Source organism: Nansenia antarctica (genome assembly GCF_963989245.1).
Source record: "Nansenia antarctica genome assembly, chromosome: 5".
Classification (NCBI taxonomy): domain Eukaryota; kingdom Metazoa; phylum Chordata; class Actinopteri; order Argentiniformes; family Microstomatidae; genus Nansenia; species Nansenia antarctica.
The window spans coordinates 14,939,772-14,961,742 of record NC_137690.1 but is presented as its reverse complement, the minus strand read 5'-3'; the positions used below and the strand labels follow the sequence as shown (position 1 = coordinate 14,961,742).

The 21,971-nt window shown below is 42.9% G+C and overlaps 1 protein-coding gene across 1 annotated transcript; it reads right to left on the bottom strand.

Annotated features, from left to right (window-relative positions):
* Nucleotides 1-422: 422 nt before the first annotated feature.
* Nucleotides 423-21,322, bottom strand: loxhd1b (lipoxygenase homology PLAT domains 1b; the record flags this gene model as incomplete). Its single annotated transcript, XM_080531377.1, has 43 exons — nt 423-903; nt 1,201-1,356; nt 1,591-1,729; nt 1,825-1,995; nt 2,670-2,855; nt 3,092-3,269; nt 3,389-3,506; nt 3,607-3,734; nt 4,507-4,692; nt 4,900-5,108; nt 5,236-5,365; nt 5,531-5,743; nt 6,016-6,170; nt 6,794-6,956; nt 7,410-7,526; nt 8,202-8,383; nt 8,654-8,818; nt 8,937-9,065; nt 9,532-9,636; nt 9,715-9,866; nt 9,959-10,092; nt 11,241-11,392; nt 11,498-11,831; nt 12,066-12,226; nt 12,585-12,777; nt 13,011-13,207; nt 13,384-13,460; nt 13,688-13,848; nt 14,097-14,251; nt 14,621-14,756; nt 14,839-14,925; nt 15,076-15,236; nt 15,403-15,538; nt 15,738-15,878; nt 16,279-16,388; nt 16,850-16,973; nt 17,872-18,020; nt 18,121-18,219; nt 18,362-18,546; nt 18,762-18,842; nt 19,305-19,316; nt 19,449-19,563; nt 20,464-21,322. The coding sequence occupies 43 exons, from the start codon at nt 21,320-21,322 to the stop codon at nt 423-425; spliced, it is 7,422 nt and encodes a 2,473-aa protein (XP_080387503.1).
* Between the last annotated feature and the right edge of the window lie 649 nt (nt 21,323-21,971).

Genomic DNA, 21,971 nt, shown 5'->3' with positions numbered 1-21,971 from the left:
TCTTTTGTAAAAACACATACAGCAACAGTATAAAATATTTTGTATCTTTCACTACATTGAATCTAAAATAGTAGCAACTGCATCACTGACAACATGATAAGTGATTAGTACTAATGGTGATGAAAAACGTTGCATAGCTTAACCCAAACTGTTCTGTCTCCTTTTTCTAACTGGTGGGGATTAAACCAGTTAGAACTCGCATGGATGCCACAGGGATAAACCATTATACCATTAAGACATCCTTGTGGGATGAGGGCTATATCTGGGCTTGCAAGCAGGGCTACCTCATCACAAGAGTGTGATTCCTATTGCAAAAAATTATAATTCTTGAAAAATTCCTGAGAAAAAGTATTAAAAACACAAATATATCTTTTGAGATGCCCCATCCACAATACAATCCAAAGAGGTGAATGTGGATTCTCTCAGTATTTGGGGTAGAGCACTCTTTGGATCTGTCCATCTGCCTTCATATGGTCCAACCACTTCCCACAGAGGAATATGGTAGTCACCGAGTTTGCTGTGTTGGTCACCTCCACACACTCAAGGTACCAGCCAGAGTTGTGACTATCATTGTCATGTTCCACTTTGATCCTCAGCAGCTCCCCTAAATCCAACATCTCTAGAACAAAACGGTCTGTTTGTCCCCGCTCAAAAAGGTTTCGGAACTTCTGCTTTAATGGACGCTGTCCAGAGTTCCCGTTGGAGCCATATATGGTGATGTAAACATTAGCGTCCGTGCCGGCGCCTTTGACATCACCAGTGATAATGATGATCTCGTACTTGACAGGAACGAGGCTGCGGACCTTGCTGGCGAAGCTCTCAACGGTCTTAGAGCACTCGAAGTTCAAGAACTGGTCCCGTTTGGCTGCCAGAGGGATCTGGGCATCACAGTGGAAGAAATACCTGGGCAGGAATAAAAAAGGGGGGGAGCCATGATCAGAGCATAGCTATAACCTTATTATGAACATTATAGGTGTTTGATTATGCATATCCATGGTACTAATTACGCTGGGCTTAACGCATCTCATAACAGATCAAGGTCATCACCAGAAGTGTGATAATATAAACATATTGGGGAGACACCCCATATATAGGCATTTCCGTTATTTTCTAGACACTCTAAAGTGAATCTGTCACTGTGACCCTGCACATGGCGGTAAGGTTGAGTGTTAAAGATGGCATTAAGTGGTTCCCACTCACTTGTTCCCCAGTTCCTTCTCCGTGACCACCACCTCTAGCACATGCCAGAAAGCTTCACCTTTCACCTTCTTATTGTCTTTGGTCGTGTGGCCAATACAGATACCAGCTAGCTCACCCAGGTGCTTAGATGAAAACTCAAACGTGTCAGTGGCACCACTGAAAAGAGACAACATCAGATTCCAGTGATTCATCACTATACTGTATTACACTCTTCTTTGGTGGCATATATAAGAACTATTCTTGTATGCTATTGCTATGTATGAGCTTAACCTTCCTGAAATTAATGGCTTGCAGAGAGTACAGAACAGCAGAGCACATGAAAGAAAAGACTATTCTCTAAGGGGTACTCTTTACAAGACCGCCGCTCAGAGTCTCTCTTTGAGAACCCACCATAGGAACCTCTTTTTCTTTGAAGAATTATCTAGCACAAATTCCTTTGAGCGTGCTTTCTTTCCTTCCAGCACAACCCAGATATTCTCCTTGGTGTCAGCATCATCCGTGTTCGCTGTTGTAGTGGTAATTTCATATTCTGGGAGAAAGAAAAAAAAGCAACAGGAAAATGGCATCCATTTGTAAAATTGGCCAGCCTCTCTCTATATGACTCTGAATAGGGTGCCAACTCACTGGTTTTGTCATTGAGGTCAATCATGTCATTGTTGGCACATGCCAGCTCTCTCATGACCTGCTTGTCGTCCTCGTTCTTGGCCAGCCATCGGTCACAGGGGAATCGGAAATTCTGGTCCATAGTCTCGTCCTTCACATCGATGTACTCCAGGTGCCAACCCGGGGCAGGGCCTAGGAGCAACATATGATATGTTTTTATTCCCACTTTATGTTCATGTGACAGGATCTGGTGAAAAAGTCCCCATGGAGGGCAAGGTCATCAGTCCTTTACAGATTATGAAAGTGCAGATTGTAAGCTTTCAAATAATGTGTCATACATTGAAATCTGATAATATTTGAAGAAGATGAATGTCGGTACACCTCAAACCAAGTACCGGAGAATCAAAACAGACGATATAAACATCGCTATAAACATCTAACTGCATGTTTAGCACATCACAACATGCTGATAGAACATCAACATGCTAAAAACACATAACTGCACATACTTAGATGATCACACAGTCCTTGCTTTTGAACAGGTCCCAAAACTTAAGTTTCTTTACAAGCCATGTATCACTAACCCAGTAGCCATGAAGCAGGACAGCAGATGATACATTGAATACAATTCACAAATTGAAGTATTTAGTGATCCTAAAACTGTTGTTTGTTATATTGTGTGGGCTCTTCACTATCTTTACTTTGTGCTCTGTGCTTTGCTTTGTGCTCCACCTTTTATATTGTATTCCATCTTGAAAACAACAGATGCAAACCTTGCAAACATGAATTCCCTAACCACCTGTCTGATACCCCAGTGTGCAGGTATTCTTACTGCGTTACATTACTTTTCGTCAGCTCCTCCTCACCTTTGTTGTTGTGCCACACACGGATCTTTGACAACTCTCCCAGGCTGAGGATATCAGGGAAGCGGAACACGTCTTTCATTTTACGCTCAAACTTGTTCCTGTTGGTGCTCTCCTTCAGTGCCAGCATACCTGTGTCCCCGTTCTCCCCGAACAGCATCATGAACACATTGGCATCAGTGCCCGCACCTGGAAGTAAGGGGAAAGAGACAGATGAAGATGGTAAAAGCAGAGGTGATGCCAGGGGGAGAGAAGGCAGCGTGTGCTCCCATACCCAGTCAATAACATAAATAAGGCCATGACTTTTTGCTGAACATGACCTGAACCGGAAAAAAGAAGAAGCCCTGACAATGTCGACATTGCTCTAACAACCCTGGGTGCCCTTATAATTGTCTACATCAAAAATATTGGTGTGTGTGACCCACCTCCTACATCACTAGTCTGGACCTGGATGGTGTAGGTGGTTCTCTCCACCATCTCCTCCTCTTCCACCGTGGCTGCCAGCTCACAGATTTTGGTCCTCTTGGGCCCTTTAGTTTTGGACAGCCAATCCTCATAGGTGAATACAGACACCTCCTCAGTGGTCAGGTTACGCATCTGGATCTACAGGATACATTCACAAAATATAATTCTAGACACTTGTTAGACACTCTTTCCAACACAAAGTAACTGCATTCAAACGGAAAGGCTATAATATAATATGAGTAGGTACGAGTACTAACCCTGTCGAGGAACCAATCAGGTCGACTCCCAGTGCCGTCGATTCGGACCCTGATCTTCTTCAGAGGAGCAATGTCATCTATCTCCAGGTTGAATGTGTCCTCCTGTCCTCTCTCAAACCTTGCCAGTGGTAAATGAGTGTCAGTATACAATGACAGTCAACAGCTGCAGCTACAGTATATCGGCCTAATCAAGATACTGAATGACCGTCTTATGTCACCTGTCCTCCCTCTTGGGCAGCAGCATCTCCTCTGTGCTCCCATTGGCTCCAAACACAGTGAGGAAGACGTTGGTGTCTGTTCCTGCAGACTGGGTGTCACCCGTGACAACCGTGGCTTCATAGATGACCTGAAGGGAAATTAAAATGACATTAATATATATACAGGTCCATATATATTTGGACAGAATTGTTGTTATTTTAGCTGTTCATCAAAACATATACAAGTTACAGTTATATATATGGGCTTCAAGTGCAGAATATCAGCTTTAATTTGAGGGGTATTCACATCCAAATTGGAGGAAGGGTTTAGGAATTACAGCTCTTTAATAGCCCCCTCTTTTTCAAGGGAACAAAAGTACGGTAATTGGGCAACTGAACAACAAACAACAACTGAAGAGAGCTGCTGTAGAGGCACAAAGGAGGAAGCCCAGCATTTGGTGATGTCCATGGCTTCCAGACTTCAGGCATTCATTGCCTAGAAAGGATTCTCGACAAAGTATACAAAATTAGCATTTTATTTATGATTATGTTCATTTGTCCAATTACATTTGAGCCCCTAAAAATAGGTGACTGTGTATAAAAATGGTTGCAATTCCTAAACATTTCATATGGTTTTTTTGTTCAACCCCTTAAAATTAAAGCTGAAAGTCTGCACTTAAATTGCATCTCGATTGTTTCATTTAAAATCCATTGTGGTGGTGTACAGAGCTGAAATTATGGAAATTGTATCACTGTCCAAATATTTCCGGACCTAACTCTATATCTATAATGTAATATTCTTGGACCATGTCACTCTTGATCATGGGACAAAAAGGTTCTGGATGGGAAGGAATAACGGTGCTTCAGTATAGTGTGATGATATGCGTGTGCGAGTATGCAAGTGATAATGTTCTTACTTACTTTATGGACAATATTGATACTAAAGGCATCAAGTATGTTGAATAATCGTGCAGTGAGGCCATCACCCCTGTCCTTAGCCAACCAGCACTTGCACACAAAGATGTACTTGATGCCTTTGGTTGGCACGGCAACAGACAGCTCATCCACCAACCAGCAGCTTTCTGGGGTGGCACCATTATGGCCGAGCTGTGAGTGGCAGAGAAAGAGAGAGTTAATAAATAAAGAGAATGTTAAAGACAGAGAAAGAGAGAGAGAGAGAGAGACATTTGAAAATGGAAAAATGCAAAGAGAGAGGGAGAAATCGGAATATTTTCAGATCATTGCACATAACGGTGACATATAAGGACAGGGAGTCACGTTAAACTATTGAGGTGCACCCCAGCCAAGTCTCACCTCCACTCTCTTGATCTCGCCTACGTCAGTTCCGTAACACTGGAAGTTCTCCATAGACCCGGATGCAAAGCTTTTCTTCCCATCCGACAGGTCTAGCCACAGGCGGTCCGTCTCGATTTCGTTGTGTCCGATAATGATGACATAGATCCTAGCCGTGGTGCTGGCCTCGTTGTCCATCCCCGTACATACAGTAAAGTGGTAGGGGATGACTGGGGGAATAAGTGGTAGGGGGACTGGTCAGTCACTTATTCTGTCTCACGGCTTTATACACTATACAGAGTCTATGATGATAGCATAAACTCTCATAAACATTTAAGTGTTGTCTTGCTGTCTTACTTGGCAACTCCTCTACGACTGCCACCTTTTTTTTCTTCTTCTTCTTGTTGTTGGCGTTTCTGTCCAGTCCTATCTTTGCCTGGATGCTCTTCTGTGAGTTAGGATCACTGTTCCTCTCTCCCTCATAGCCCTGAGCAGGAAACAAACAGACTTAAGAACAACACAACAGAAGAACAGAAACAACCCTCCTGATGAATATGGAATATATAAGGAGGTCATTATGAATAACTTTAGGGATTTATCTACAAGAATGTAGCATGAAAATGTATAGATCTAGGTGAAGCATCCTACCAACCTTTACATAGAAGGTTCTCTCGATGCGTTTGTCTTCTTTCTTCTTGGACAGCCAACGTTCACACAGGAACATGAAGACCTCATCTGTTTCCGAGTCGACCACCTCCACCTGGTCCAGGTACCAGTCTGCCCCCATCGCATCAGAGTTGTCATGGCGGATCCGGACCTTAAACACCTGTCCCAGGTCCACCGCCTCGATGGAGAACTTATCCACCTGAGAGAAAGAGAGAGGGAGCAGGGACTCATCTCATGGGGTTTATGTTTGCTTGGGATTCATTCAACAACCTCTATTGTGTACCCTTTGGTTTGGCTCCAGGTACTTTCCATGCTGTTGAATCCTCTCTATATCAGAAGGCCCCCACATTGTCAACATATAATTTCTTACTAAATAACAGGTACTGATAACAGGTACAGCTAATACCAGCTGAAACAATGCAAGCTAAAATGTTAAAAAGAAGATAAAATCATCCCACTTTTTCGACTTACCTCTCCCCTCTCGAACTTGTTGCTGTTGGTCTCAGACTTGCTGAGTGTGCGCTCCCCTGTGTCACCCAGGTCCCCATAGATGGTGAGGAACACCTTAGCGTTCGTCCCTGCTCCGTACATGTCACCAGTCCGCACGGACACATTATATGTGTGTGCTGGCAAGGATCAAAAAAGAAAGAGGACAAGAGGACTTATAGATACCATAGCCAATTTGATGCTGTTTGTGATGTACAGTGCTGCTTGAAAGTATGTGAACCCCTTGTGCAATTATAGATTTTTTTAGTTTTACCATGAACTCTTTATTTAATCAGAACTTTTTTACCTGACATAACAGGTTTATATTTACCAATTCCATATGTTGGTTTAGAGGGAATCATGCGTGTTGTAGAAAAACACAATTATAAAGAAATTAGTGCAGGTACAAAAATAAGTGAACCCCAAGTTGCCTTGGTGGTTAAATCAAGTAGGTAAAGAAAAAGTTTGGGTGGGACAGGTGAATGCAAAACACCATGCCGAGAGGAAAGGAGATCTCAGAGGACCCCTTTCCCCCTGTTTGTGAAAGGCGCTATATAAAACCAAGTTATTATTATTATTATTATTATTATTACATGCATGATTCCCTCTAAACGGAATTGGTAAATATAAACCTGTTATGTCAGATAAAAAGGACTGGTTCTGATTCTGAAAAGGTTTCATGGTAAAAACAAATCGATAATTGCTCAAGGGGTTCAGATACTTTCAAGCAGCACTGTATGTTTAATCGAAACTAGGGACCTACTCTCCAGGGCGTCCTCCACCTCTGTCTCATTGCGCTTCAGTGTTCCATCCCTCAGCAGTTTCTCAGTGATGATCTCAGACGGGACCAGCTCTCTCACAGTCTCCCCATCGTCCTCTGACTTGGCCAGCCAACGCTCACATAGGAAGATAGTCGTTTCAGAACCCTAAGGGGCAGGAACACGTAATTAGTCCCACCCATATTTTGCATTTTATTGGATAGTTAGTGAAGACAGACAGGAAAGTGGGCCGGATTCGAACCCCAAGCTGACAAGGACATATGTGTGCACTGTAGACTGCGGTGCTAGACCACTGGACCACCCAGGCCACTACTATTTTATTTATTTATTTATTTTTTTTGTAGTCATTTCTAGTAATAAAAAAATAAAAAAACTGTCCTCGGAGTTCAGCTGTACTTGGATGTTATGTACAACAATAGGTTATCTAGGTTTCATTCTGGAGTGTTACTCCTTTTTGCACCCTTCACTTCAGAATCTCAAGGGACTCACTAGGTGAAAACAATAAAATGGTCACTAGGTGGAGCTATTGCTTACAACTACTCAACACAGTAGATGAAGAGGCTACAGAGAAATACATATTCTGTGCTGATATTCCAGTACCTTTCCCTTCCTCAGCAGCCGTCTGATCTCCACTCTGTCCAGGTGCCAGCCAGGGTTGCTGCCCTTGTTGTCGTGTCCTATCCGGATCTTCTCAATGACATCACCAACATCCTCCAACTAGAAACATGTTTCAAACACCATGAAACATGCCTTATCAAACATAGAATCATCAATCACATCAATCACAATGCATAGAAGTAGACTCAAAGCCTAGAGTCAATACTAGACATTATGTTTGCACTACACCTGACTTACCAGAAACACCTGTCAAGCCAATTGTTCCATTACTTTTAAGTAAGTACCGGTAAGTAGCCTTGAGAAACCAATGGTTCTCGAGCCTAATGGTCCATAGGGCAGGAGCCTATCTCCTGTTTCTGTAGCGTGAGGCGGCTTACAGCGTGAGTACAGCCCCTGGACATGACGCTTGTATGTCGCAGGGTCTTAGCCCCAATCCAACCCTTAATGCTGAGTGCCAAGCAGGGAGGCATCGGGTACCATTTTTATAGTCTTTGGTATGACTCGGCCGGGGATAGAACTCACAACTTCCCAAACTCAGGGCGGACACTCTAATCGCTAGGCCATTGAGCTGGTGCCCATTATCTTTGGGTACCCTTACATAGGAGGACTATGCATAAACAGTGTTGTAATTTCGGAATGGTGAAACCAATATGTACACAAAAACCATCAATAAATAATCTCTACTTTCATCTCTTAGTAATTATAAAGTAAACATGTTTTAAAATGTAATAAAGTAAACATTAATTCCACAGGGCACTGTATACGTTCACTCACCTCCACAATGAACATATCCTCAGCGCCCCTCTCGAAGAACAGGCGCCTCTCTCTCTTGTTGACACACAGGTGTTTCTGCAGGGTGCAGAGGCCCTTACGCCCGTACAGGACTATAAACACATCTGCATCTGTACCAGCACCAAACACATCACTGGTGTAGGTCTTTATCTCATAAGGCACAACTGGAAAGGCAAAATCAATAATATGATTATCATATTAATCCTGGTGAATGGAACAGGCATATGTTGCATATGCTACATATGTTGTACAACCTCATGTTTGTATGTTTAGTAGACAGAGTAGGTTGTCACTATACTGTAGATAAACTGGGATTTTTAAGTAATTTCTGGATACTCCATGTTTGCTGCTGTGGAACAAAGAAACCTTCCTCTCACAAAGACATCAAGTATTAACTAACTAACTATCACACCTAGCGTGTGAGCATCACTTACATGGCATATAGAGCACAGTCTGGAGATCGGCAGGGACGAGGTCCCTCACTAGAAGCCCGTCATCCTCTCCTTTGTCCAGCCAATGGCCACATGGGAAACATAGTCTCTGGCCCTGGGAGGGGGCGTCAATTTCCACCCAGTCCAGAAACCAGCCCGCCGACCCACCTGAGCAGGAGAGATGGCTCCTCTTAGTACAAGTCCTTTATTGTCCATTTAGAGTAAAATGTATGTTTTACTTGGGGAAACATTGATTCATTGGTTGATTCATGTCCTGATATCCCACCTGAGTTGTCATGGCCGATGCGTAGCTTCTCTAACTCTCCAAGGTCCACGGCTTCAACAGTAAACTCATCTATCATTCCCTGTTCAAACTTGTTCTTATGGGTCTTATACGCCTTCAGGTTAATTATTCCTGTAAGGTACATGGACACACTAATACAGTACCGTTCGTAAGTAATGAGACAATTAATCATTGTTTCTTCTTTTGGCTCTACACTCCAAAGGTTTGGATTTTAAATTAAACAGAAATTACAACACTTTGTTATGCATATTCCCTCTATTTACCATCAAATAAAATCTCAAATTTAACCTCATTGTAATTGTTTGATTTCAAATCCAAACCGTTGGAGTATAGATCAAAAACAGGAAAAATGCTTCACTGTCCTATAATTACACAGGGCACTGTACAAATTGTTTCTCGAAAAACAGATAAAAAAAAATAAAAAAAAATCTTTATCTTAGATTTAATTTAATTTAGATTAATGTCAGAGACTATTCTAGTATAAGAAGAAAAGTCTCTAGGATTAGCAAGCAACAATACACACTAATTGCTACATTATATTGGAGCTATACAGTATATGGCCTGTACTGCACTTTACCTGTGTCATCTTTTTCACCATACAGGATAGCAAAGACATTGGCATCAGTTCCAGCATGTTTCTTTTCCCCTGTCTTTATCTTCAGATTATAGGTTGTGGACATGGCTGTAAGATAATAAGCAGAGGTATTTACTGTGATCTACAACAACGGCCCCGCCGCCCCCTCATCCCTCCCCACCTCACCTTTCTGTTCCAGCCCCAGAGCTGCTGCCCCTCCTCCCTCCTCCTCATCATCATTCTTCCTCATGAAGGCCTCGTCCACAGGTACCAGCTCTCGGGCGATCTGCCCGTCATCTTCGTCCACAGCCAGCCAACGGTTACACGGGAAGTAGTACCTTTGTCAGAGGGGAAATATATTAAGCCACACGCTTTTGCTATAACGACGTAACGACACAGCAACTATATGGGTATCTAATGTCAGGCTTACGTAGTGTCGTCTTTGGTGTCCACTATCTCCACCCGATCCAGGTACCAGGATGAAATGGACCCGGTGTTGTCATGACGAATGCGTAACTTCTTTAGTGGCCCCAGCTCAACTGCAGTTTTGGAGAATGTGTCTTCCTGCATGACATAATCAAAGACAGGCAAGCGTAGCAAAGCCTTTAACGATATTCTCATCTCACTAAATATGTGATGACTTTTCCCCCTGTGCAGATGAATGAATACAGAACAACCTAGTAAACCTACAGAAACATTAAAACATGACGCAAATACTGCAAATGATTGGAATATTTCTTCATTAGGCCGTGTTTAATAGGTCACAACACTATAGATTGTGAACACTGAACATTGTGACAAACGGTTGCCAATAGGGATGTTGAGTGACAGCATGCCACATACAGTACACAAAGAGTCTAAAAGCGGTCTATTCTAGGGTATTCTAGCATAGGCTCCTATTCACTTGTCATGGCTTGTTTGGTAAGCAACAGCCTCACAAACTGTCACTGTCTCCTCACTATTAATAGGTCCCTCTCAAGGCTGAAACCTATTAATAATAATAATAATAATAATAATAATGAATTACCTTACTTATTTAACTTTATTCTATTATAGTTGATTTTGTATTCTGCAGCAATGCCAATGTCGAGGAACCTGAGCCTAAAGAATGTTACTCTTGTGTACCCGTACATTGGATGTAATAAAAGCGATTCTGACTCTGATTCTGATTCTGATTATGGCAGAAAGAAAAGCTAACTGTTTACGGATATGTACGCGTTGTTCCAGAGAGCCAAGTCTAATGAAGGGATAAATAATTCACCGGTTTGCGGTGATGAGTAAAAGTATCCCATCGCTACATCTACTTTGAATAACAGGAGGGACGACTATCAGGTTGATTGTTGTTGCGACAGGCTGACAGGTTCAGTGACTCTGGGGACTCCTTCCAGCTCCTCTCCTTGTCCCAGCTGAGCTCATGTAATCAAGAGATACTCTCCAGAACAGCCTGGATGAGGGCTCGTATTGCAGAAAAACCACATTCATTTTGAGAGTCGGTTTATTCATTTGTCTAATCTAATGAAGACTTCTACAACTAAGTTTGTTTGGCCTTCTGGCTACAATAGTGTCTAAATTTAATCTCAGTAAAGCAGGACTTACACCAAATAACATTTCATGTCCTTTATCTCCAGAGCTAGGTTGGTGTTAGCTATCTAAATAGAGGACTGTAGTGTAAGTGGTTCTTCACTCTGTATGTAACCCAACCCCCCTCTTACCTGCCCTCTCTCAAATTTGTTGAGGTGGGTGGAGTACTTCAGGTAGCGCTCGCCTGTGTCGCCGTTCTCTCCATAAATATTCATGTAGACATTGGAATTCGTCCCAGACCCCATCATGTCCCCGGTGAACACACTCACTTCATAGGAATTCTCTGTCAGACAATATCGGAAAACATGACTCACAACTATGTATATACCGTAACCCTATTATGTAGGCCAATGCTTGGCAGACCTGTGTTACAAAATGACAGTGATACCTTCGAATTCCTCCGCATCCTCAGGCAGCAGTTCCACCACCAGCTCCTTGTCATCTTCTCCAGAGTCTAGCCAGCGTGAGCAGGGGAACGCGTACGTCTGCACCACCTCCATCTCCTCCTCCACTGGCTCCCCTTCCTCCTCCTCCTCCTCCTCCTCCTCTCCCTTCTTCTTTTTCTTCTTCTTCTTCTTGTCGTCCTTCTTCTTCTCCTTGGTCACCATGGCCCAGATGAGGCGTTTGACGTCGACCTTCTCCAGGAACCAGCCCGAGCCGATCCCCGAGCCATCGTGACCGATACGCACCTTAATGACCTTGCCCACATCTCTGGCTTCTACCTACAGAAGGCAGGGAGAAGCGTGATGCTTACCCTTTATCTTACAGTCGTATTCCTGGTATTCAACGAGAACGGGATATGACATAGCATGGTAACCATAGTAACGACCTGGCAACCTGGTGTCTTTGGGATTCAGTCAAAAAAGCAGCACTACATTATGCACCATACTAACCAAAAGACATTTCATTCTTTAGTCTTCCCACCCGAAGCTTTCCAACTAATCTTTTATCAGTACCTTGAATATCTCTGTCATCCCTCTCTCAAAGTTGTTGGACCTGCTCTTCAGGGTGATGACCTCTGTCTTGCCCTTGTCTCCGTAGATTTGGATGAAGACTTTAGCGTTGGTGCCAGCTAACCCGATGTCACCAGTCACCACTGTTATTTCATAGTTAATCACTGCAGCATGAGAGGACACAACAACAGCAACAACATTGAAGAACAATCAACAATAACAACACAGGCTTTGTCTATTTGAGTTTACAGGATAAGTCTAGAAAAAGATTTGTGTTGTGAGACATGGAGACAAGAGTTATAAAATGTTTTATTTGGGAACGTACACTTACATGCCTCAGCGTGTGTTATGCAACAACATGGCTTTCTCCATTTTACAAGAGTATGCATTGTTTCAGGGAACCCAGGTTGCTTTAACTAGGCCTTTTGTTACATTGGTATGTGCATGTTGTTGAGTGAGCTAATGTACACTGTCATAAAGGTGTTATAAGGGGGTAATAAAGGTGTTGTAAGGGTAGTTTACATTGTTCACAGTCCAGGATCTCGCTGGGATAGATATCCACCTCCACCTTGCCATCAGCCTCAGTCTTGCAGAGCCAGCGGTGGCTGGGGAACATGTACTGCTTCCCATGGACCGGAACCGTTATCTGAACGCTGTCTAGGAACCAACCAGCACGCATACCCTCGTTAGTATGGCCAATCATCATACGGCTGATCTGGAGTCCACAGAACCACAGAAGAGAACAGAGGATTGATTGTTTATTGGTTTAGATAGGGTGAGAGGGATGTCAAGATAATTACAATTGTAGTTACAGTATGTACATGCATAAATGAGGATTAGGCCCTATATGAATAAGGTGCCTAGTAGCCTGGGTGTATGTCTATTTCAACATCAACCTACTGTGTGCTCTTATGGACAATAGAGGATAATGAGAACCAATCAGCTAACCTGTCCAATGTCAAATGTGTCCACTGTAAAGATGTCGATTCGGTCCGTCTCAAAGTAGTTACTCAGGTTGTTGTCTGAGACCACCAACATCATCTTACTGGTGTCTCCCTTCTCCCCATAGAGCTTCACAAACACCTTGGAGTCGGAGCTACCTCCAGGGATGTTCCCAGTTTTCACCGCGATACGGTAGCTAACATCTGCCGTCACAAAAAAAAACAGCTGAACCCTAATCATTTTAAAAATACTACAGTATGAAATGAATGCTTAATGTATAGTCAAACCATCATATCAACAAACTATATGAACAACAATGTTGGAAATATAGCTCTATTCATAAAAACATTGTCCAGTCAACAACTGTCACGGCACACACTGTAGAGACGTTGTCCGTCTGAAAATGGCACTAATTCCCGAACAATCTGTCCGTCATCTTCATCCCGGTCGAGCCATCTGAAATGAATCGAGAAAGAACATGGCGACCTCACCTTTAGCACACTCTACCTGTTCGAGGTAACATACAGCTATCATACCCATTACACACACTACCCCAGTCCACCAACTACCGGTCAGACACCGTATAGAAAACAATTCAACAAAAAACTATTTCAACTCATGAATGAATGAATGAATGAATGAATGAATGAATGAATGAATGAATGAGCCTGTCCAGATCTCACCTGTTACAGGGGAACTCTACAGCCTGAAACTCAGCCTGCCCCTCCTCCCTGACCACCACCTTGTCCAGGAACCATCCACTGCCCCCGCCCCGTCCATCATGCCCAATCCGCACTCTCAGCACTTGCCCTAGTGACACCGCCTCGATCATAAACTCATCCATCTATTGAAGAGAGGAGGAGAGGATGAATGTAATTAGCTTGTTAAAGAGTAGCACTGTAACGCTTGTTTATAGATAGGTATTGCGTAGAAAAGGTATCAAGCATGTTGACACCTTGAACGTTGTATTTCTGGTAACCCTATTTAATTGCTATACACAATGGTGACCTTCTGTAACATTATGGAATTTTCCTGGAAGATGACAGAAGTTAAAGGCAGTTTATTGGTCCAACGTGGTTCTGCTGAACTCACGTTGCCTTTCTCAAACTTGTTGATGTTGTTTTTGCAGTTGATCAGTATGCGTTCCCCGGTGTCTCCGTGGTCACCAATCAGATTCAGGAAGACAGTGGCATCTGTTCCACTGCCGCTGATAGCCCCCGTGACCACAGTCACTCTGTACTTCAACACTGCAACACACAATCACATTTATACAACATTCATATTCATAGTCATATCTATTGTACTGTACATAAGGTGATGATGCACGATTTGTTACTGACACACAACACAACACATAACATCTATTAAAACTTGGGGTCAGATTAAGGAAAGTTAAGACTAGAGAGAGTCTAGAAAGTCTAGAGACTCCCATGTGTAGGAACCAAAACTGAAATCATGAAGTTAATAACAGAAACATAATAGTAAATTGTTATAATAGAGTGATGTGTGCACAGGTATTGACAATCCACTACTACAAGCACTGTATGCATGCAGGTAGGTAGGTACAGTAAATTCAGGTAAGAGCAGTATTACTGGTTAACGGCAGGTAAACATACAGGGCAGGGGCTCAGGGATCAGGTCTCCAGTTGCAGGCAGCTCTCTCACCACCTCGTTATCATCCTCATTAGTGTCCAGCCAGCGCTCACAGTGGAACTTAAACTTCTCCTTGGTTAATGTCTTCATCAAAGATGCCTGCATAACCACAGAGAGAGAGTCAGGGGGCTTGTGTGGTGCAGTGGTGTGTTTAGGGATGAGGCTCTCTGGATTTCCTCACCTTGCTCAAATGCCATCCTGCAAAAGGATTCCTCTTCTCATGCCAGATGCGGAACTTTGTCAATTTCCCAATGTCAGGCAGCTCAACCTGGGTGCATGTATAGTCAGAACAAGAACATTACTCATCCATCACACATATATTAACACATCTATCTACCCACCCACCCGTTCACCCACCCACCCACCCACACCCACCCATCCATCCATCCATCCATCCACCCATCTAAAACATACTCACCATGAACTTGTCCAGCTGTCCCTGTTCAAAGTTGTCTGTCTTGTTGTCCAGTCTCATCTCGTCTGACTTGCCCTTCTCCCCGTAAATCTGGAAGGAGATGGCAGCATCTGTGCCCGCGCCGGGCAGGTCTGACGTCATGATCCACAGAGACCAGGGGTGCTCTGAGGGCAACGACAGGACAACACACAGATGGTAGTAGAATACCAGCACGACTGTCAACACTACCTGAGCCAAAGCACACTATTCCACAGCCATAAGATATATTATACAGTTTGGCTGGCCAACTCCGTTTGAAAAGTAAAACTCTAATGTTGAAATACAACCTACTTTTCAGTCTCTTCTGTCTTAGTGAGACCATCTCGTAGAGCTCTCTCTCGATCAGTCCATCTCCCTCGTTCTCATCCAGCCATTTACCACAAGGGAAGGTCTGCTCGATCCCTGTAAAGGGACAGTACACCACCACCTGCAACATAAACAGAGAAACTAAACTATTTACCGTGTGTGTAATTTGCAATTAATCTGTGTGTGTGTTCAATAAATGAGAACATTTTGGTCTTAAATTTGAGTCAGGTGTGAACCGTGTGTGCGTGTATGTGGGTGTGTGTGTGTGTGTGTGTGTGTGTGTGTGTGTGCACATGAGTATGTGTGTGTGTATTCTGTACCCTCTCACAGTACCACCCGGCGCTGACCCCTTCATTATCGTGTCCGATGGTGACTCTGCTGAGGGGGCTGAGAAGGGCTGCAATCTCCACATTAAAGATGTCCGTCAGACCTCGCTCAAACTTCCCCCCCGCCAAGAAGACCTACGGATACACCCAGGCTGTTACAAGATCCTTACTCTGTGCTCATTTCAGAAGGCACTGTGCACTGTACCTACTGTAATGACCTTGACAGCTATGTGTGTGTGTGTGTGTGTGTGTATGTGTGTGTGTGTGTGTGTGTGTGTGTGTGTGTGTGTCTGTGTGTGTGTGTGTGTGTGTGTGTGTGTGTCTGTGTGTGTGTGTGTGTGTGTGTGTGTGTGTTTGTGTGTGTGTGTGTGTGTGTGTGTGTGTGTGTGTGTGTGTGTGCGTGCGTGCGCTCGTGCATGTGTGTGTGCGTGTGTGTACGCATGTGTGCCAGTAGTCAACTGACTTTACACATCGATGTCACAAATCACGTAGAGTGTTACTACTTACTTACTACTTTGATTCCGATCCACATTACCTTGCCACTGTTCTTGATGCCCTTGGAGCCATGCATCAGTATGTGGATCTTAGAGTTGGTGCCAGCGCCTCTAATGTTCCCTGTCACCACCTGGACGTTGTACACGATACCTGCAAGGTACAGTTACAGGTTGGGCAGTCAGAGGCCCTGCCAGAACACCTGTCTGGCTTAGCTGAGTTGGTGACTCACATATATTGATTTTGTGTCAATACGTTGAGTTCATGTTGTTGGGGTTGGTTCGTTTGTGAATATAAATGGTATATTCAGTTGGCATACAATGTGAAGATAACAGCACAGTGAATGTCTAACTACTACACCACTTCTAGAGGATTTTGTTATGATACTGTACTCTCTTAAATGTTTCTGTTTATGACATGTGTTCTTGTTGTTCTGCTTCCCTTTCGACTGTTTTACTTACAATAGGCCTATATGTTACATGGTACTTACTGTACACAGTATGATGCTTTGGATAGGTGTGTCTCTTAAATAACTCAGATGTATGCATAACATACTCAGTATACTGTCTCCTTCTTCTTAAGGTCATACACAGCGCTGTGTTCATGTTCCTCACCTGTGGGTTCACTCCCTCCCACCAGGATGTCCCTCTGAATCTTCCCATCATCCTCGTCGATGGCGAACCAGCGGTTAATTGGGAACTCATACATGGATTTGTTCCCCAGGTCGTCCAGTAGCACCTGCGGAAACGGAGGACAACCTACGGTATTATAGGCCTTCAGGATGTGTTTAGGGCCTCCTAAAGTCTCAGGATACAGTAGTGAAGTCTGCCCTAAAACACTTCCCATAACACAGTTTGTTGGAAGGTTATTGTATTGAATAGAATGGCAGTGAATCCAGGATATTTTGGACAAAGTGGTTTCAATTGAATTCTTCTATCTATTTGGATGAAATTAGGGAATACAGTTTAATATAATACTTGTTTTAATGCAGGAACATAGTATTACATATCCAATCCATTATTTTTACTATAAGACACTGATCAAATCATGTCTTGATGATCTTTGGTGTCATGGTGCACAGTAATCACCAGCGAATCCACTGACCCCTGCTGGAAAGGTAATCTGATAATGGGACCAGGTGTCCCTTTCCAAGCGGGGTAGGGTGACTCTCTGGCCTGTGTGTGTGTGTGTGTGTGTGTGTGTGTGTGTGTGTGTGTGTGTGTGTGTGTATGTGTGTGTGTGTGTGTGTGTGTGTTTTTGAGTGATCTCATCTCATCGTTCTTCCACACTGTATGTTTGACACCACTCTCAAATGAGAGGGCAGGAAGGGGAGAGAGAGGATCACATGTCTTAAATACCTTAAGGGAGACACCGTGGAGCACCCATAAGAACTGTAAGGAGGTTTAGAGGGGTATAGATAGCTTGCATTTCATAGCTCTTATCTTTCATTTCAGCAGCTCTCATTACAGATACAATTCTCTCTGCCCTACTCTCAAGAGAAGCTCTTATAATTAAGTCAACACTGATCATGAACATAAAATCATTGGGTACAATGTGCCATACTGTAGTATTAACTATCAGTGGAAATTAATGTAGATTGAAATTTAAAGTATGAGTATTATGTTTGACCTTTCACCTTGTCCACAAACCATCCTGCTGAAGAGCCTTTGTTGTTGTGTCCGATGGCGATCTTCCTGATTTTGCCCAGGTTTGGTGCCTCGATGGTGAACTTGTCCTCCGTTCCTTTCTCAAAGTTATTCTTATCATTGTCTAGCCGTCTCTCCCCTACCAAACAGATATGGGACAGGATATTGAAACAATTTTTTATTAAAAAAAAATCTATCTTAGTATTTTAATCACTTAATTTGGGGGGAATTCCACCCACCTGTGTCACCAAACTCTCCAAAGATATTGACGAAGACATCAGCATCCGTTCCACTGCCTTTCACATCTGCAGTGAAGATGCTGACCACATACTTATTATCTATACATACACAGGCAGGATAGAAAACAACTTTGATTCGACATTATCCAACCTATTTACCAGCCGTGCATGTAGTAAAATCAAATCTAGTGTTCTAGTCAAGTTTACAGTAAAATCCAAGATGGCAGACAGTCAGACGTACATTTTGGCATGTCCATGGGGTCAAGGGCGCCCAGCAGGTCTCTGATAAACAGGTTGTCTCCCTCCATCTTGCTGAGCCAGTTGTTACAGGCAAAGTAGAAGCGCAGGTGAGGTCTGTTCATGTCTGTCACCACCACCCTGTCTAAGAACCAGCTGGCATTCAGACCTGTATTGTCATGCTCAATTCTGGAGGGCACACAGCAATACATACATTAATTAACAAATGAATGAATTAATGAATAGAGTCATATCAATCAAACCAAATGTATCTAAAGTGCATGACAAGTCATGCTCAATCTTGAGGGAGGCGAAAAACGTTCACTGTCATTACTGTTCTCTACAGTGCTATAAAACGTCATAGAGAGGACTAGTTTATAGACAGGGGTTTAAGGCTCTCATACCGTATCTTCTTCAAAGGCCCAACATTATGTGTTTTGATCCTGAAGACATCCGTTTTGCTCTTCTCAAATGCTGTTCTACTCCTGTAATGGCAACGAGAGGTGAACCAGTGGTGAATCTGGGAGGGCAGCATCAACTCTCTCCAGACTGCTTTTACTTGGACATGCTCAGAAATGTCCTGATTCACACATGCTGACTCATTAGATTCATTTTCACTCACACAACATAAGGAGGTATATTGAACAAAGACCATGTTAAAACAAAAATCCTCAGCAAACTTTGGAAAGAATGCAATTTAGACACAGAATCGTGTCAAATTACATTTAAAGTCCAAAATGTTGCATTTTCACACTCAACACAGTATGCAACATTGAGAATATTGAGAGGAAGCCACTGCCACAGCAGACATGATCTGAGGTCCTGGTACTGTACCAATAGTAGAAGGTACTACAGCATCACATACTTTACTTGAACTTTCTAGTTCAACACAAAACACACAGGGCAAGTTGCCCTTTCACCATCATAGTAGGAATATCATGAAATACCTCTTTTCTGTGCTGTGGAATAGGAGAAAAAATGCAAAGCACAGATATTAAAGCCAGTAGAACAAGTAAATATGTATGTACTACTGCTTGTTAACAAGGTCAAAGGCTCTGACATTTTTAAGGCAGTCCATGAAAGGGACTCACTTGCTAGCCAGATGCACCTTGGGAGTGATGCCAAAGTCTCCGAATAGAGTAACAAACACGTTGGCATCGGTGCCCGCCCCTCTCTCATCTCCAGTGATGGTCACCACCTCATACACTGCATGAGTGTATTGTGTGTGTGTGTGTGTGTGTGTGTGTGTGTGTGTGTGTGTGTGTGTGTGTGTGTGTGTGTGTGTGTGTGTATGTGTGTGTGTGTGTAGGGAAAAAAAGAGACAGATAGAATCTGAATCAGAGACAAACTGTTGAACCCTACTGCTACTGTTGTGCATATTTAATTCAGATATTCCATGAGAGAAAGTGCCTTAAGGTTTTTGCTGAGTTACTCATAAGGGTATTCAACATAGATAACAAAGAGAGCTTTACCAACAGTGTAAGGTCCTTTTCATTATGTCAAACAATGTTATTAGTGACAGGTCTCATGTGACTGTTTGTCGATTCCTCCAGTGTAATGTTACAGAGACAATTAGGGGAAACAAAGAAGCCATTAACCTAGGAGTCAGACAGCAATATAGAGCCTCTGTATCAATTAGACGCAGTGTACCCGGAGCCTCTGGCATAAAGGATTAACTCATGCATTGAGAAGTTGCGCACTCAATTTCCAATTTCATTCACTTAGGATTAGGGTTAGGTGCTAGGGTGCTAGGGTAGGGGTAGGGTTAGGGTAAGGGTTAAATCCCGCCTGAAGCCACACCACTACTAGTGTGCCCTTGGGTAAGGCACTTAGTCCTCAGTTACTCCAGGGGGAATGTCCCTGTAATTCGTAATTGTAAGTCGCTTTGGATAAAAGCGTCTGCTAAATGGCAAAATTATTATTAAAATTAAAATTAATTAATTATATATATATATTATATATATATATATATAGTATATATATGTTTGGTTTATTAATTGTTGGAAAGTTTGTGATTTTGTTGCTGTTTTGTTGGATTATCTGATAATCTGTCCCATTCTAGTGAAACAATCAAATGTAGGTTAGACCATACATGCATGACATTACCTTTCTTCTTGTGGTACTCATCCTCATAGTTTTCGACGGCTTCTGTCTTATAGTTCCTGAGCTCGTTCTCGTAGATCTCCACATAGTTCTCAACCGGTTTCTTCTTTTTGCCTTTCCCCTTTTTAACGTCCTCATCACTGTCCCCTGAACCTTTCTTGGGCTTTTTATCCTTCTTCTTCTTCTTGCTTTCCCCTTCTTCTTCATCCCCTGGCGGCTCCTCCTCTGTGTCTACATCCTTCTTTGACTTTTTGTCCTCATCTTTGGATTTTTTGTCTTTTGACATGTTGTTTGCCTGGTTATCTTTGATTGAAGATATCTTCTTCTTGGTTCCCTTTCTGGTGGTCTCTATCACATCAGGGAGCCGCTCTGCCCTCTTCCTCTTGGAGTTCTTATTGTTGTTATCTTCATCATCTGTACTCCGAGACTCATTGCTGATCACCTCCTCATCCTCACTCTCCTTGGTCTTCTTCTTCTTTTTCTTGACGTTTCCTTTATTCTTCTTATTCTCTCCCTTCTTCTTGCTGCTCCTCACCTCAGGCTCTGAGGTGTCAGAGGTGTTCTCTTCTTCAGTACCTTTTGATTTCTTCTTCTTTTTCTTGACTTTTCCTTTATTCTTTTCTTCTTTATTCTCTCCCTTTGTCTTGCTGCTCCTCACCTCAGGCTCTGAGGTGTCAGAGTTGTACTCTTCTTCAGTACCTTTTGATTTCTTCTTCTTTCCTCTGCCAGCAACCTCTGATTCAGTGACCCGCTTACCTTTCCTCTTCGGCTTTGGCTGCTGATCCTCTGAGTCATCTGAGTCATTCACCTCTTCAGTTTCCTCCCTTGCCCTCTCTGTGTTTTTTTTCTTATTTGGAGACATCTTTAATTTACTACCTTGTAACCGATTCCCATGTGTGTTCCGGTGAAACTTGATTAAACTGACCTATAGTGCCACCGTAATGACCTACTACCGACAGGATGGGGAAGAGAGAGCCAGCCGAACAGACTCTGAGTAGACAACTGCAGGGTGGCTAAGAGGTGAAGAGGTGTCTGGGGTCGCCCTGTCCTCCTGTAGCTCTCCTCCTGAACTGTGGTCACTGTGAGTGACCTCATTAAAAATGACTACCACTGTGCTGTCACCTGACCAGGAGAGAAAGCCCCTGTGAAAACAGAGGTATGACCTACATTGAATGCTTATGATTGTTCTTGTCAAAATTCCTAAAAGACCTCTTTCTATTATTTGTCTCCAGAGCATTGGAATATGTTGTTGACAATATATGCATTAACTTGACCATATACTATTATCTCTGAGTAGGCTAATTGTTAAAACCTTACCTCCTCCTAGGTCTGTATAGCTGTTATGCAGATTCATGGGTAACAGACAGACTGTTATTCGACAATTATTTGAAAGTTACTCAAACAATAACCCTAAATCATGTTAGACCTCAATTTATTTTAATTAAATTGACAGTCCGAGGAACGTATATTTCTAAAGCTTCTGTTTCTAAAGACACATTATAGTGTTGCAC